The sequence below is a fragment of the Macaca nemestrina genome, chromosome 5 (assembly GCF_043159975.1).
Source record: "Macaca nemestrina isolate mMacNem1 chromosome 5, mMacNem.hap1, whole genome shotgun sequence".
Classification (NCBI taxonomy): domain Eukaryota; kingdom Metazoa; phylum Chordata; class Mammalia; order Primates; family Cercopithecidae; genus Macaca; species Macaca nemestrina.
The window spans coordinates 34,879,471-34,897,029 of NC_092129.1; the positions used below are offsets into that span (position 1 = coordinate 34,879,471).

At 40.5% G+C, this 17,559-nt stretch overlaps 1 protein-coding gene across 4 annotated transcripts in view; it reads right to left on the reverse strand.

The window, feature by feature from the left end:
- Positions 1 to 17,559, reverse strand: part of LOC105465782 (sterile alpha motif domain containing 3) — a 66,616-nt gene that overhangs the window by 35,410 nt on the left and 13,647 nt on the right. For 3 of the 4 annotated variants that reach the window (XM_071096459.1, XM_071096458.1, XM_024787862.2), the window contains 2 exons: positions 4,689 to 4,874; positions 4,021 to 4,105 (listed from right to left, as the gene is read on the reverse strand). In XM_071096459.1, coding sequence (XP_070952560.1) covers positions 4,021 to 4,105; positions 4,689 to 4,874 — 271 coding nt within the window. The remainder of the gene's footprint in view (positions 1 to 4,020; positions 4,106 to 4,688; positions 4,875 to 17,559) is intronic. The other variant, XM_071096460.1, reaches the window with a different exon arrangement.

Below are 17,559 nucleotides of genomic sequence, written 5' to 3' on the forward strand. Positions count from 1 at the left end.
TGAGTCAGAGATGCCTTATCACCTCCCACAGGCGTGCTTGCGAGCTTGGACTTTACCATTGCTGTTTTACAACAGAACAGACAAAAAGAACGGCTTGTATTTTTCTTAGCCATGAAATATGAACTAGTGCAAGTACAGTACATTTTTTTTCCCACGTGTTTCCTACAGCTCTGAAGGGTTTCTAAACATGCTGAACCTGGTGGGAGGTATTACAGCAATCAACGACTAGGACATTTTTAAATTGCCAATTTCTTCTTTCTAGGCTCTCCTGTCTCTCTTTATTAACTGTCTGATAGGAACAGAAAAAGGACAAATCAAATACAATCTTCCACATGAGTATTCAATCAATGAGTATTTACTGAGCATCTGCTATACGCCTGACACCGTGAGTTACTTACACAGATGCCTCAGGTAGGCAGACTCAGTAGGAAATATTTGTGTTACAGAATAATCATCCCTCTCTTCCACGTTTCCAGCTAGAGAGGGTATAGAAAGTTCTACATGAAGACAGCTCTCTGTCAACCACTCTGAAATAAAAAATGACCCTGAAATTGCAGACCTCCTGTTGTGACATATGAAGCAGTCCACAGCATCACCAGCAGACCTTTGCACATTCAAATGCAGAATGTGGACCACCTTACATGGCAACTGGACTAGACTTGTCTAAAAAGCAAATATGCGGAAAAATAAAAAAGGGTTTGGAGAGACTGTCTAGGCAAAAAGAAATTAAAGAGACATAATAACCAATGCAATGCATAATACTCAATTAGATATCATGGCAAAAAATTGTTTTTAAAACATTTTTGAAAAATTGGAGAAATGTGAATATGGATTGTATATATTATGCAATTATTGCTAATTTTCTTGGGTATAAAAATGGTATTGTGGTTATATAAGAGATTGTCCTTATTCTTTTTTTTTTTTTGGAGATGAAGTCTCGCTCTTGTGCCCCAGGCTAGAGTGCAATGGCACAATCTCGGCTCACTGTAATCTCTGCCTCCTGGGTTGAAGTGATTCTCTTGCCTCAGCGTCCTGTGTAGCTGGGAATACAGGCACTTGCCACCATGCCCAGCTAATTTTTGTGTTTTTAGTAGAGATGGGGTTTCACCATGTTGGCCAGGCTGGTCTCGAACTCCTGACCTCAGGTGATCTGCCCGCCTTGGCCTCCCAAAGTGTTGGGATTATAGGTGTGAGCCACCACACCCGGCCCAAAATTTTTCAAAATAAAGAGTTAAAAATAAACTTAGCCCTAAAAATAACCAAGTTTGTGCATTCTTTTTCTTTCTCCACCCCTGCCTCCCATTAATGTTCTCTGAAATTTTGTACATTTTCCACTGTAACATTAGAAACACAACCTCATACACTTTTGCAGGGAGAATTTGGGTAAACATCCATCCAGGCACCAGATGCAAATCTGAGCCCTAATCTGCTAAGCAATTTTGCACACGTCTCTTTATCAGTTAACTGGTCTTTAGTGAATGTCACTGGGAACAGATGTGGATAAAATGCGCACAAGAGCAAAGAAAGCAGTATTTGTTACTTTGTATGTGTCTCACTTTGATAACCATGAAACTAAAGGTCAAACGGTATTAGATCAATATGGATTTGCTTATGTATATGCAAAGATTCTCTAGAAGGACTCTAATAACATTGGTTACTTCTGGGGAGGAAAATTAGGTGGCTGGAGAAGCAAGGGCAGGTGGGAAACTTTTCTCTTTATACCCTTTTGTAGTTTTTGAATTTTGAACTATATAAATATGTAATTTATTCAAACAATAAATGTAAATTTAAAAACACACACACAAGCTGTATCCTGGCTAACACGGTGAAACTCCGTCTCTACTAAAAAATACGAAAAATTAGCCGGGCGTGGTGGCAGGCACCTGTAGTCCCAGCTACTTGGGAGGTTGAGGCAGGAGAATGTCACGAACCCAGGAGGCAGAGCTTGCAGTGAGCTGAGATAGCGCCACTGCATTCCAGCCTGGGCGACAGAGCGAAACCCCATCTCAAAAAAAAAAAAAAAAAAAAAAAAAAAACCCACAAGTTCTATACACAGTAACACTGATTAGATATTAAGTCGGTAGATGTATCTCGAGTGTGGAAGAAATTCTGAGACTCAGTTTTGTCAGCCATATTGACATGATTGTCAATGTTGGGGCGCCAGGTTTGTTTAGTATTGTTGTTGTCGTTGCCTTGTTGTTTTTGTTTCGTTTTGTTTTGTTTTTTAGAGAAAATTCAATTTCTTCTGTAGTATGCTTTATATGCAGCGGCATATTTTGGAAAGGATGTCATCCTAGAAGCAAGAATACCTGAATTCTAATCTTGGCTTCAATAATTACTATTTTTCCAGACATGGTATACAACATCTTTCCTCAGTCTGAGTGGTGAAAAAAAGCTTTAATGGCCTCTCCCATTGAGAAAATTCTGTGATTCTCTCCATATATAATGAACCTTTTCTTTAAAATACAAAAAGAGAAGGAAGGAAGGAAAGAAAGAAGGAAGGGAGGGAGGGAGGGGGTAAATACAAATAAGGAAGGAAGGAAAGAAGGAAGGAAGGAAGGAAGAAAGAGGGAGGGAGGGAAGGACCTTAAAGTGTCCTTATATGCATAGATATTGGCATTTATCCTTTGTTGTTCTTGGAATTAATTGCTGAAATTCCATGTCCTTAAGAAAGCACAGCAAAAAAATATCTTTTCACAAACATCTGAGACAGTAAAGTACAAAAAGACATCTGTCTTCTTTAGATATGACTACCAACGTGTATGCACATGACATATAGATACAGGAAATAACAGACAGTCTACCTTTACATAGCTACCTATACATAGCTATAGCTCTTTGTAATTGTTCCTTAACTCATATAGTTACAGCGTCAAAAATCAATTTTTTATTAACTATTCTTAGGTACAGTTCAATAGTGTTAATTATATTTACATTGTTGTGCAATGAAGACACTGGTCTTTGAAATCCAGGAGACAGGCAAGTTCAAACAGCAAAGTTTGTGTTGAAATGTCAGTGGCAGTCGTTCTCAGCCCTGGTTGTACATTAGAATAATTTTGGGAAATTTAAAAAATGTTAATGACAGTGTCCCATCCTCAAATTAATTCAACCTGAATCTCTAGGAATCCTAATGTGCAACCAGAGGTTAGAACTCCTGCCCCAGAGAATTGCTTGAACCCGGGAGGCAGAGGTTGCAGTGAGCTGAGATCGCGCCACTGTACTCCAGCCTGGGTGAGAGAGCGAGACTCTGTCTCCAAAAACAAAACAAAACTAAACTAAAAAACAAAGAACTGCTGCCCCAAAGTATCCTAGGGGTCTGCTTTCATAAGGACAGCAGAGATGTGACAGGGCCAGGTAAGGTTGGAGGCCCGGACCTCAAAGCCAGACAACAGCTCCACTGGGTCTGAGAAGGCAAGAAACACCTGATGACAGCTCTGAAGCAGGTGCAGCCATGTCTTTCTCTTTCTAGGTGTCACATCTCCTAAAGACCCTTCCTAACCCTTAAAACCCTTAAGATTCTAAAGTGAACAGCTCGGTTAATTTTAGCAACTTTATATGCTTGTGCAACCATAATCACTGTCCATTTTGGCCACCCTCAGCCCTAGGCAACTCTTCATCAGCTCTGTTACACTGAGCTTCAAGTTTTGAGAGAGCAGCAATATGATGATGGAGAGAGACAAAGAAGACAAAGAAACATAGGACAGAGAGAGACGAAGAAGTTATGAAAAAGGGAAGACAAGGAGACAGACAAAGAGAGAGAGAGAGAGAGAGCACGCGTGAAGTCAAGAAAGAAGCATGGACTAACAAAAAGTGAAAGACAGAAACAAAGTCGGAGAGAGACCAAAGAGACAAAAAAAGAGTTAGAAAAATAGAAACAGATAGACGTAGATACATAGAATGGGAGAGAGAGAGAGAGAGACATCAAGAAAAGATGGATGAAGCATAAAATTACTGGGCAACACAAGGCTATTATTTTAAGATAGTCTGAAATTAACAGAATGGTCCCAGGTGGTCACTTACAAAGCCACAGCCGTCCTCATCCAGGAAAGGGTGGGCCTGCAGCAGGGCATTAACTACGTCATTGTACTGCTGGGTGCTGGGGTACCTGTTCACCAAAACAAGAAGGATATGTTTCACTTCAAGCAGCCCACATTCCTTCTTTTTTTTTTTTTTTTTTTTTTTTTTTTTTTTTTTTTTTTGAGACGGAGTCTCGCTCTGTAGCCCAGGCTGGAGTGCAGTGGCTGGATCTCAGCTCACTGCAAGCTCCGCCTCCCGGGTTCACGCCATTCTCTGGCCTCAGCCTCCCGAGTAGCTGGGACTACAGGCGCTGCCACCTCGCCCGGCTATTTTTTGTATTTCTTAGTAGAGACGGGGTTTCACCGTGTTAGCCAGGATGGTCTCGATCTCCTGACCTCGTGATCCGCCCATCTCGGCCTCCCAAAGTGCTGGGATTACAGGCTTGAGCCACCGCGCCCGGCCCACATTCCTTCCTTTAAGATGAGTCTAAATTACACTCATGTTTCTTCACATTTTTCTACATAACAAAAAGAGATTCAAATATTGGGCAATTTGGGACCTATTACCAATATGTCATCCACAATCTGAAGAGAGTTGATTCCACGTGAATTCTACTCTATTCCGAAACAGACCCTTTCCCAAAGCAGCAAGCCTGTCCTGTTGTCACTCACAGTGAGCCTTCCAGATACTTAGTCATGTCGGCCTGAAGAAACTCAATGATCCTTATCCTCATGCTGTGATCCGGGCACTTCTGCTCTGCTAACATGCATTTGACATCATAGGGAAACTCTGGTAAAACATAGGACTTCGTCCATTGTAATGCTTTGCTTCTAGCTAGAATATGTTTCACATTTCTTCTGTGAAATAAAAACACACAAAGAATGAAATTCTATTCCAAATATATGCAATTTATTAATTTGCTACATCCTGAGAACTTACGAAATAAACAACTTTCCCGAGACCCAAATATATGGAAGTCATCAAGCTATCTTCCATCTATTCATCCATCCACAAATGTTTGAAGGCTCATTAAGTGTCTTTGTCCATTCACACAACACATATTTATTCTTTAGAAAAAGTCATAATAATATAGACTTTAGAATAAAGCCTGAAGCTGAAATGCATACAAATTCTTTTTTCTTAAAGAGAAAATGTAATGCATAGCTCAAAACTAGACAATATACTTGACAAAAAGAAAATATGTTGCAATTCAGCAAAGCAAATGAGGCCTGCCATAAAGTCTTAGCACCTGTTAAGAAAATTCTTTTAATTAATTTATTCTGCTGCTGTTTATAACGAAATACAAGATCCACCTAATTTAGTTGGTCTTTGCCTATTTTGATAAGGTGAACTTAGTTTCTAAATTAAATATAAATAACAGATATTCCAGCTCCATCCAGATGAAATTTCTATGAAGGGCTACAGAAAACTATAACTACAGCCGGGCGTGGTGGCTCACGCCTGTAATCCCAGCATTTTGGGAGGCCAGGGCGGGCAGATCACGAGGTCAGTAGATTGAGACCATCCTGGCTAACATGGTGAAACCCCCTCTCTACTAAAAAAAAAAAAAATCAGCCGGGTGTGGTGGTGCGCCTGTAGTCCCAGCTACTCGGGAGGCTGAGACAGGAGAATCGCTTGAACCCGGGAGGTGGAGGTTGCAGTGAGCCGAGATCGCGCCACTGCACTCCAGCTTGGGCGACAGAGCGAGACTCGGTCTCAAAAAAAAAAAAAGAAAAGAAAGAAAGAAAAAAAAAAACTAGAACTACAGAAGGCAGATCAGGAGTTGCCTGAGGCTGAAGGTGGGTAAAATGGGTAGTGATTATTTGTTGTACAAGCATATAAAGCTGCTAAAATTAACTGAGCTATTCACTTTATTTTTTAACTATAATTTTTTTTGAGACAGTCTCACTCTGTTGCCAGGCTGGAGTACTGTGGCACAATCTCGGCTCACTGCAGCCTCCGCCTCCCGGGTTCAAGCGATTTCCCTGCCTCAGCCTCCCGAGTAGCTGGGACTACAGGCCTGTGCCACCACACTGGCTAATTTTTTGTATTTTAGTAGAGATGGGGTTTCACCATGTTGGCCAGGATGGTCTCAATCTCCTGATCTCGTGATCTGCCCACCTTGGCCTCCCAAAGTGCTGGGATTACACGCGTAAGCCACTGCGTCCAGCCAATTTTTTTTTTTTTTTTAGACAGAGTCTTGCTCTGCCATCCAGGCTGGTGTGCAGGGGTGCAATCACAGCTCACTGCAGCCTTGACCTCTTAGTCTCGAGCAATCTTCCCACTTCAGCCTCCCGAATAGCTGGGACTACAGGCACGTGCCACCATGCCCAGCTAATTTTTTTTATTTTTTGTGGAGGTGGGGTCTCATTATGTTGCCCAGTTTCATCTCGAACTCTAGGCTCAAGCAATCCTCTTGCCGTAGCTTCCCAAAGTGGCGGGATTACAGGCATGAGCCAACACAGCCAGCCTCTTGTTCACTTTAAATGGGTGAACTTTATGCTATGTAAATGAAACATCAATAACACTGTTTATAAAATTATCAGAACAACATTCAAGCCTTAAAGTTAGTGACTGACCACTGAGTGTGCAAAATGAAGACTCTATAATATTAATAAAGTATCCAACTAACATTGAATCAAAGGCACTACGTAGCTCTTAACCCATTTATAAATAGGATTGATTGTGGTGGAAGTAAAGAAACAGAGGCAAGCCAAGTAGAAGACAACAGGAAGATTTCCTAAGTTGGCCTAAGTAGGTTAATTTTCAGATATCCATGGAGCCCAAAATTCAGATGAATTTTGAAAGGCTAGGGTTCTTTTAGCATTTTAGGTCATCCTTTATAAGAATGCACGAGCTATAATGCAATATGGAGAATCAAGCACACAGGAGAAAGCACTCTGACATCCCTTTTTATGACAAGCTCCCTTTCCTTTTTCCCCCCTTTGGCGGTCCCCACTCTATCAGTGGTGAAATTATGTCCTGGCTAAGATAAGCACACCAATAACTTAATACTTAATACCACAACAGGAAATTTCCAGATTTAAGTCTCTGCTGTAGCCCAATCTGTTTTTCAGTATGTTTCTCTTTCATTTTGTTCATTCATTCAACCAGCATTTATTGGGGGTCTACTAAACGCCAATTACTCTTTCACAATCCTCATTTTCTTCCATATTCTATTACTTTGTTTCTTTCTCCCATGGCCAAATTACCCCTCCTGTATCTACTGAGACCAAGGAATATAAAGTAATGGCCAGTTTTGTTGGATGTCTTTTGTGCGTTCCTGGGATTTTTTTTTTTTTTTTTTTTTTTTTTTTGAGACTGAGTCTTGCTCTGTCGCCCAGGCTGGAGTGCAGTGGTGCGATCTCAGCTCACTGCAAGCTCCGCCTCCCGGGTTCAAGCGATTCTCCTGCCTCAGCCTCCTGAGTAGCTGGGACTACAGGCGCCCACCACCATGCCCGGCTAATTTTTTGTATTTTTAGTAGAGACAGGGTTTCACCGTGTTGGCCAGGATGGTCTCAGTCTCCTGACCTCGTGATCCGCCCACCTTGGCCTCCCAAAGCGCTGGGATTACAGGTGTGAGCCCCCGTGCTCAGCCCTTCCTAGCATTTTTTTAAAAGTGATGTAACTTGGCAGGTGTTAAGCTGGTTTCAGTAATCTTAACATCTATCTCTTTTTTCCTAATAATTTCCAAGTAGCTAAATTAGCTGCCTGCCAGGTCCAGGTTTTGAAGTTGTTATGTTACTTAGTACCACCTCAACAGATAAGTTCAATGTTCCAGTGTTATAAAATAAAGCTCGTTACGCTGTTTGTCTTTTTATTCTACATACTTCCCCCCCTTTTTTTTTCAGTGTCGGGGCAGAGACTATACTGCATGTTATTATTTCTCTCAAACATCCAGAATGTAGCTAGACGCATAAAGGATCCAAGAAGACAGATACTCCATCTTGCTCTAAATAGAGTAATGTATTAGGAAAGATCAGAAGCATCAAATTTTCATTTTCTTTACATTAAAACAATGTAAGAAGATACTCTGGAATTGACTAAAAACCAACCCATGCCACCTAATGCCAGTCAAAATGAGTATTACACATGAAAAGTGATTCATCAGAAATTAAAAATACATTCTAATTTGCAAGTAGATAACTGCAGGCAAAATTATTTCTCATCTGTAAAATTATATTAGCACTGGATTAAAAAAAAGCTTTACTGTGGGGTTAAGATTATTCATAATATTTTTATTAAGCTGGAGTTGGGCAGAACACCAAAATAAGTCAGCCAAAAGTAAGGGCAGAGAGCAGACAGCAGTTCAACCCAAAGGCCGGTTATATTACTGTTCCCACCTCAGAACCAGGCTCTTTGACAAAATCAGCACCACAAAACAACAGATATCTAGCCCGAAGTATCTCAATCCTGGGTGCATGGCAAAATCAACCAGGAAGCTTTTAAAACATGTTAATGCCTATAATTGGCCCCTGGCTAACTGATTCAGAGTTCACTGCTTACTAAACTCTCAGCTTATATGTAGAGCTTATATTTGTAATAAAATAAAACTTACAGTAAAGTTAAGACAACACATTTGATAATTGGCCATATCATTATTGTATTAGGTGCTAATTTAAAAAATGATTAGATGGTGTTTTCATGAAAAAGCTAATTGACTTTCCAACATTTTCTAACTTTAGTAAGAGTGAAAAAATATCCAATTCTTACCCTACTTCCAAAGAGCATATGGTATACTCTGATGAGGCTCACACAGGGTAGGAAAGATGGCTCTGTTAAGAACGGGCTCAGGTGAGCACCAGCTCTCTAAAGAAAAATCTGAATGCACAAAACAGCAGTTGGTGGAGAGCAGAAGCAGCACAGATGTTATATGAGGGCGGGGACTATTTGTTTAATCTCCAGTGTATATAACATTGTTTAGCAGAGTTGATAATACAGTGATTTTTTGTGGAAAGAATAAACCAGACATCTGAAAGAAGTAGCTATCTAAGCAGGGCTGAATTTGATTTGGTCTGGGCAAAGATATGGACACTTCACTGGTCCGTGATTGCATTCATTACCCTGTAGATTTGGCTACCCATTTATGCTCTAGGCATGTCTTTCAAATCACTTTCATTCTGCTTTTCCTTAACCTCTCTTACCTGACTCTCTTCCCAATCACCTCACCTGGACTGCTTCCTCAAAAGTCAATAATGATTTCCTAATTGACCAATGCAGGGCCTTTTGACCACAGCCTTTTATAAGACCTTTGTAACTGCATTTAGTGCTATTGACCACTTCCTCACACCCCTTTTCTTCCTTACCTTCCTTGACACTGTTTCATTTTCCTGCCTCTCTTCTGTTCTCTCTGACAACTTGTTTATTTGCTGATTTATACCTCCTTTACTTTCTGTGAGAATTTGCACATGGCTGGGTTCCTGCCCGCTTAATCCTCTGTATTGCTCTCTGCTTTCTTCCTCAGAGACTCACCCAGCCCCATGACCTCAGCTCTGAGCTCTATGTTGATGCACTGTAAATCTATCATCAATAATCTGTTCTCCATGCTCCATCTTAGATCTCCAACAACAACTTGTACATTGTTTATCTTATACTCAACAAATCCAAAAATAATTAATAATCTTTAAAAAAACAAACAAAAAAACCCCCCAAAACTAGGCTCTCATGTTCTAGGAACTGAACTGTGTTCCTTTCAAATTCTGTATGTTGAAGCCCTAACCTCCAATGTGACTGTACTTGGAGATAGACCTTTATGGAAGTAATTTAGTTAAATGAAATCATAAGGGTGGGCCCTGAGATGATGCGATTAGTATTCTTAAAAGATCTGTATGCCATGTGAGGTCAGAGAGAAAATGTAGCCATCTGCAAGTGAAAAAGAGGGTCCTCAACAGAAACGGAAGAGGTCAGTGCCTTGATCTCAGGCTTAGAGCCTCTAGAACCACCAAAAAATAAACATCTGTGTTTAGGTCACCAAGTCTACGGTATGTGTGGATTAACACACAGAATTCCAATTTCCTTGTTTCTTTTACTGTACCCGTCTCTCTTAGCAACTCAGGTTTAACATCGTGATGTCTCTTTTACCTTCATTTTTCACTCCTGAGTGTCATGAAATTTTCCCTATATTTTATCTCTGTATTTATTTACTTATATCCATGGTTCATGCTACTACACTAATCCAAGTATTCGCCACTCAAATGTGGACTGCTTCGATAGTCTCCTAGCAGAGTTCTGCTGGAATGGCTTAATGAGCTCCCACTGGACCAGCTATCTCGCAAACATTAACCATAAACATTAAACACATTTTTAAAAAACTAACTGAAAACACTGAAAGGTGAAAAACAGAATGCAGGTTTTGAAAAGAAGCCTACACTTAGAACAAGAGGAAGACACTGGGCCTTTGACGAGGTTCCCTTTTCATGGCTTTTGGCCTGGAGGCAGGCCTCACCATGTGCTGCCAAAACTCAAATAGAAAACCCTGTAGTATTTCTGGACGCAAAGACTTGGGGGCAGAATTTCGGGCAACCGCATCTGTGGAAAAGAAGAGGAAAACCCCAGAAAAGAATGAACTAATGAGGGAAAAACTCCACAATCTGTATATAAACTGATCAAATCTCTGGATGATCCTGAACTACACACATGCATAACTGGACTAAAGATAAAAGAACTCAACAGATTTTAACCGACACCCAGGAGACTGAGTTTTCCACGTGAGTCCAACCAATTTTGTTGTTTCGTAGAACAAAATGTCAACACTCTTTGGGCGAACACAACAGATTCAAGAGACTCCACATTGTAACATTCATATTTAATCCAAAATTATGTAATATACCAAAAAAAACCGAGAAAATGTAATCCATCCTCAAGAGTAAAGATAATCATTAGAATGTGATGCTAAGATGAACCAGATGTTGGCAAGGATTTTAAAGCAGCTATTCTAACAATGTTCAGTGAATTAAAGGAATACATGCCAGAATGACTGAAATGACAGGAAAATTTAGCAGAGAAATAGAAATTGTTTAAAAGAAACAAATAGAAATTTAGAAGAAAAAAATACAAAATTTGAAATTGAAAATTGTACTAGATAGGATTAATAGCAGAATGGAGATTTAGGAGGAAGTAGTCATCTGAATTTGAAGACAGATCAACAGAAATGATCCAACCTGAAAAACATGGGGAAAAGAGATTTAAAAAAAAATAAGTAGCTCATTTTTTCTAATTTCAGGTTCTCACAATTTATCCCCCTATACAGCCATAAACCCTTCTCCTCTCTGATCCATCATCCAATTTAACATAAACACCGATTTAATCAGTGGAGGGGGCAGGTAGAACTGGTCAATGGCTTCCAGGGCTACTTTTGGAACCAAGACATGGTCCAAGGTCCAAGCAAAATAAGCCAATCTTGCTTGACACCATAATCATGTCCAACTTCAAACACTATTCCTGGTACTGAAACATCACTGGCAACCAACGTGGAACTATAACTTCAAATTTATAAGTCCCATAGTTTAAAGATCAAGTATATAGAAGATCTGCAAGTTCACATTCAGCACTTGACTACTGCCTTTTGCACGATTTCACATTTTCCAGTTGTCATAGGCATGATAATCTTCCTGTGTGCGGACAATGTAACCCATATATGTATTGAGCGACATAGGTGATTCAGGATTCCTCTATCCCCAGCAATTAGACACCGTGAGAGTTTACTATGCAGTGAGAGTTTACTATGTTAGTCTCTTTGACCAATAACATCTTCAGTATGTGGTCTCCCTGAGAGGAGAGTTACGGCTTCCTATTTCTGAGGGTAACCTGAGCCAGGCTCATTCCTTAATTATCATCTCTTTGGGTTCCTGGGGCTCCCCAGGAAGAGGAAAATAACTATGATTTGTTGACATATTTGGATGTAAATATTCGCATTTGGAAGGAAAACTCTGAGTCCATTCTCTGTATTTAAATCCCTTTTGGAGCTACTCAGTGTTTGGCAGTTATTTAATCCCCATGAAAGTGGATAATATTGCCTTAGGGAAAAAGTAAGCTCTTCAATTTCCAAACCAGAAAGCTTCAGCATTTCTTTTTGAATTGGAGGAAGCTTAAGAGTTTAAAACTGTTGCTTCCTTCCTTTTTTTTTTTTTTTTTTAAACAGAGCCACAGTTTCTTGCTTTGTTGAAATTGGTGCTTCCAATTTCATCGACTTAAATTTAAAGGAATTTTTTCTTTCTCTTTTTACTTCTACAAATAAAACAGGTGATAGGATTTTAAAATTCTATGAGAAAAATAAAATTCAATGGTCTGTAATTTCTTAAAATCCCAAATTTGAATTCTTCATATTTACTAATTAGGAGTTTTTGTACTCTCTTATTATCATCTACTACACACTGTGAATTATCAGATCCAGTCCAGACACAAGCCTTACTAAATCTCCAGAATGCAATATACATGTGTTCGCTGTTGCTTCACTTACCTAGAATGCCCTCAGTTGCCCTCATTCTTCTAGGTTTATCTCAAGCCTTCTTCTCCATTGGGTTTTACTCACTGCCACACTCCTGCCATGCATGTGGTTCCCTCATCTGAATCCCCGACCTGGCCTGGTCCAATGCTGGCCCCGTGAGCACTCAACTACATCTAGTCTCCTTATCTGTCTTGATTTTCCTATGTCCTTGTTGAATGAAATAGTCTGTGACAAAAATATTGTAGAAAGATTTCAGAATGTTTGAGAAAGATAAAAAATATCAAAGAAAACATTCTATGACTGATAAAGATAGTCTGTAGTTCTATAAACTTGTGTTTTCTTTTCTTTTTTAAGAGACAGGGTCTCTCTCTGTTATCCAGGCAGGAGTGCAGTGGCACAATCATGACTCACTGTAGCCTCAAAGTCCTGGGCTCAACGGGAGCCTCCCACCTTAGCCTCCTGAGTAGCTAGGACTACAAGCATGCACCACCACACCCAGCTAATTTTTTAAATTTGTTTTTGTAGAAATGAGGTCTTGCTGTGTTGCCCAGGCTAGTCTCAAACTCCTGGCCTCAAGTGATTCTCCTGCCCTGGCTTCCCAAAGTGTTGGAATTAGAGATGTGAACCACCACATCTAGCCTAAATTTGTGTTTTCAGACGTAATATTGTTCCCTTTCAAAAAGGAGCTCTCTGTTATGCTAAAACAGCCCACTCATGACAAAGAAACCACTCACTAGCAAGGCACCAAGTCAAGTGGTGAGTGAAGAGAAGTGCCAGGTCACTAAGCCCATAAATTTGAGATACGAAAACCAGTGAGGCAGGCTAGAGAGGCAGATCTGGGGATTGAGGTGGAATCCTCTGGAAACACAAAAGGTATCTGAGAACTAGACTGTGACTGTGGAGAATTACAAAAAGGTCAAACACACCAAAAATAAACCCTCCGAAAGCTGTTTTCTCAGCATCTCACCAGGCTTCAGTCGTACCCCATGTGGCTTTATGGGACCCAGGAGAGAGTTCATATCGCACTCAGCTGAACCCTGGTTGACCTTTAGAGTCATAGCTCATAAATCATCCGTGTTTTCCCAAATTTCGGGGCGCAAATTGTACCTTTCTCCAAGGGCACCCACTTGGAGACAATCTCCTGCTTTGAGGAACTGTGATACTTTCCTAGTCTTGTAAAATGGTATTGCTTTCTGGTCCTCCAGGGAGGAGAATAAGGGACGAGCAGAATCCTTTGCCTTGAAGAACACACATCCTGGCTACAGGGCTTGGTCTTCTCATCTCGAGTGCCACCTGCAGTACTATTAGTACTCCCACCACTGGGAGAGAAAGCAGTGAAACTATGCTGCTCTCCAGGGACTGAACTGAAAGAAATTGTGTCCCACAAGTAGGTGTATTGTGGCATCCCATTTTCATTTAATTCCTCTCTACATCCAAGCCTGCAGACTTTATACACTGAAAATGGTATAGATTGGGATACCCAGTTTATGTTATCAACTCTGAAGCTAAATGGCATGTGATCTCTGCAACATCCCAAACCTGAAATGTTTTGGGGGCATAGAATAGGAAGAAGCCAGTGGAGGCTTAGATATCTATTTAAAGAATTTGCTGTCATTTTATCCTAGGACAGAAGATATTATGGTGCACACCCCTTCCAAACAGGGAACAAATTTTACCAAATTACAGATGAACCAGAAATTCTGCTTCTGAGTTAATTATGCCAGTAACCTGGGAATTTCCTGCTTTACCTTGGCAAGAGTAGCTACTGCTAAAAAAACAAAGGAAACAAGAAGTTTTGAAGAGCCCAATAGAGAGACACATGCCAATGAACAAGGTGAGATGCTGTCTCTGAAAATATTGAACAGTGTCACTTCAAAGCACCTATAAACTATGAAGAGAATGCTGTTTTGTTGCAGCAACTGATGGCACCCACTGTGAATTCAGAAAAACGTTTGAGTCACATTCCTATAATTTTGATGTTTGCTTTTAATTTATGTTTTATAGCCCAGGGCTTTCACACCTGGCAATACATTTATGAGATTTCCAGAGGAATTACATGTCTGAAATGCATGTGTGAATCTATAATCAAGCCCAAAGAAAAGAGAGATGTGACCAGCATCAGGCACCATGTCTTGGCAAAGTTAGACAGATGTCCCACAAACCCTCCATGTTCTTGGGCCCCAATGTGAGATTCAAGGCCTCGGGAGTCTTTGAAGCCCTAATTCATCAAAAATGAAGCAAAAAGAAAAGTTTTTAAAAAAATCTTCCCATTCCCCAATTCCTCTTGGTATTGACAGAAATGTAAAGTTTCAGAAACTCAGCCTTTATCTTATCTACCACCACGACACATATATCAACAAGTCTCACAGAGCTATCACCTCTGAGTCCTTCTTTTCCTTTTTTCTTCCTCATTCATACGCCTGTAATCCCGGCACTTTGGGAGACCGAGGTGGGTGTATCACAAGGTCAGGAGATAGAGTTAATCCTGACTAACATGGTGAAACCCCATCTGTACTGAAAATACAAAAAAAATTAGCTGGGCTTGGTGGAACATGCCTGTAGTCTCAGCTACTTGGGAGGGTGAGGCAGGAGAATCGCTTGAACCTGGGAGGCAGAGGTTGCAGTGAGCTGAGATCACACCACTGCACTCCAGCCTGGGCAACAGAGTGAGACTCCGTCCCCACACCTCCCCCGCCAAAAAAAAAAAGTAATGAGGCATGACATACTCAGTTGTTGCAAAATGGTTCAGTAGTGCTATTTTTGCAGTTCATAAGTATTAAAATGTGTTTAATTTATCACCAACAATCAAAGTGAGCAAGGACATTTGGTAGCTACTGAGGAATACAGAAAATTGGGTCTTTAAACAAAAATGATGAGGGCCTCTCTTTGGGAGGTGGTGGCATTATTGAACTGTTTAGACTTACTCTGTTGAGTGTTTTCTTATATGAAATGTTAATATGGAAAAGAGTGAGCAGAAGCTGTAGCTTTATCAGAATCCCTATTTTTCATCCCACTAAGTTCTATTGAATAAACTGTTGGTCATATTCTTCGCAATGCTATACTCATGTTTGGTTTCTCATATTGGTTGATAGCACCGCTAGTTACACAAGCCAGAAGTACAGGAGAAAGTTTACCACCTAGCAAACTCTCCCCTTCTCCTCATTAACAGACTCACCATGTCCTGTTGATTTTATATTTAAGCATCCTTTTTATGGCCATTACCACCAGCTTAGTTTAGACCTTCATCAATTCTTGCTTGAACTTTAGTGTTTTGATGGGTCTTCCTCCTCTAATTTTTCTCCAATCCATTCTCTACATCACTGCCACAATAAATGATGAAAAGTATGTGTACCTGATCAAATCACTGAATCTCTTTGATTATTTCCTAACGTACAGCAGTAGTTTTCAATTCTCACTATACATTAGAATTACTTGTGGAACTTAAAAAAAGGAAAATACCGATGCTGTTCTCATCCCCAGAAGTTCTTATTCATCTAATGCTTTGTTACTCAAAACATAGTCTTGGCTGGGCGTGGTGGCTGACGCCTGTAATCCCAGCACTTTGGGAGGCCAAGGCGGGTGGATCACGAGGTCAGGAGTTTGAGACCAGCCTGGCCAACACACACACACACAAAATAGCCATCTCTACTAAAAATACAAAAAAAAAAAAAAAAAAAAAAAAATAGCCAGGCATGGTGGCAGGTGCCTGTAATCCCAGCTGAGGCAAAGAGAATCGCCTGAACCTGGGAGGCGGAGGTTGCAGTGAGCTGAGATCACGCCACTGCACTCCAGCCTGGGCAAAAGTGTGAGACTTCTTCTCAAAACAAAAACAAAAACAAAAAATGGTCTTAAAACAGCACTGGCGTTAAGAATTGCGGAATCCCAGCCCCCACCCCAACCCACTAAATCAGAGTCTGTGTTTTAACAAGATTCCTCCGTGTTTTATAAGTACAGTAGAATTTGAGAATCATCAGTTTAGGGCATTGGTATTTTTCCTGCAAGTCCACTAGATGAATCTAATATGCAAAGTTAAGAGATGCTTAGCATGGCATAGAACTCCCCTCCTTACCTCTCTATCAAAATATCACCATTTTCTGGTGATAGCAACTCCATTTTCTCTGTCTCTGTCACATTCTGAAAATAATCCAAACAGAATCCTCCATGCGATTTCAGGTGTTTGTAACCTTGCACATACTGTAAACATCCTTTTCTTCAACAGCTTCATTTTCCTTAAGATAAATTTCTAATCATCTTTCAAAATCCCTCTTCAGTATTTGTGGGCCTTTCCCCAAGGGTCTTTGCCACGCTTACTTCCCAGAAAGTCTTACTTCTCCCTCTCTCTGTGTTACGTCTACATTTCTCTTTCGGCATATTTTTCTGTGTTGCAGGTACTCGCTTACATATCTGTCTTGCCTACCAGACTCTAAATTCCCCAAGGAAAGGAATAAAGTGTCCACCCCCAACTCCATGTCTACATAGTACCTAGCGCATGGGGTATAGTCAGTAATTTGGACTGAACGAAAGAAAAACAGGATTAGAAATCAAGATTATTTTGGACCTCTATAAAGACTTAATAATACATTTAACAGAAATGACCAGGAGTCAGGGTTCTTTATCAAGCATGTCAGCCCAATCTCCCCTGATTCTGTAATTCCTGTTTGGCTGGGTCCACAGATATCCTCCCCTGAGAGAAAGTTTGGTTCTAGCTCAAAGCCAATATTCCTCACATCATTAGGGTCCCTGCTCAAATATCACCTAGTCAAAGCTGAAAGGACTTCCCTGAGAACCCCATCTGAAACAGAGCCCTCCTAGACACTGACACATACACGTACACACACACTGCTCACTCTCTGTTCCTACTCCTGCTTTTCTGCATCACTGGTCTTCATAGCATTTAAGCACGTTTATCATCTCATGTTATATTTATTTATTTTTCTCCCCACATTAGAAGGTGAGCTCTGCAAAGTGGGAGGCTTGGTCAGTCTTTTTTCCCTACTGTATCCTCAGTACCTACAACAGAGCCTCACACATAGTAAGCACTCAGTAAGGATTTACATATTGAATGAATGAATGAATCCTGATTTAGGTAAGGAATC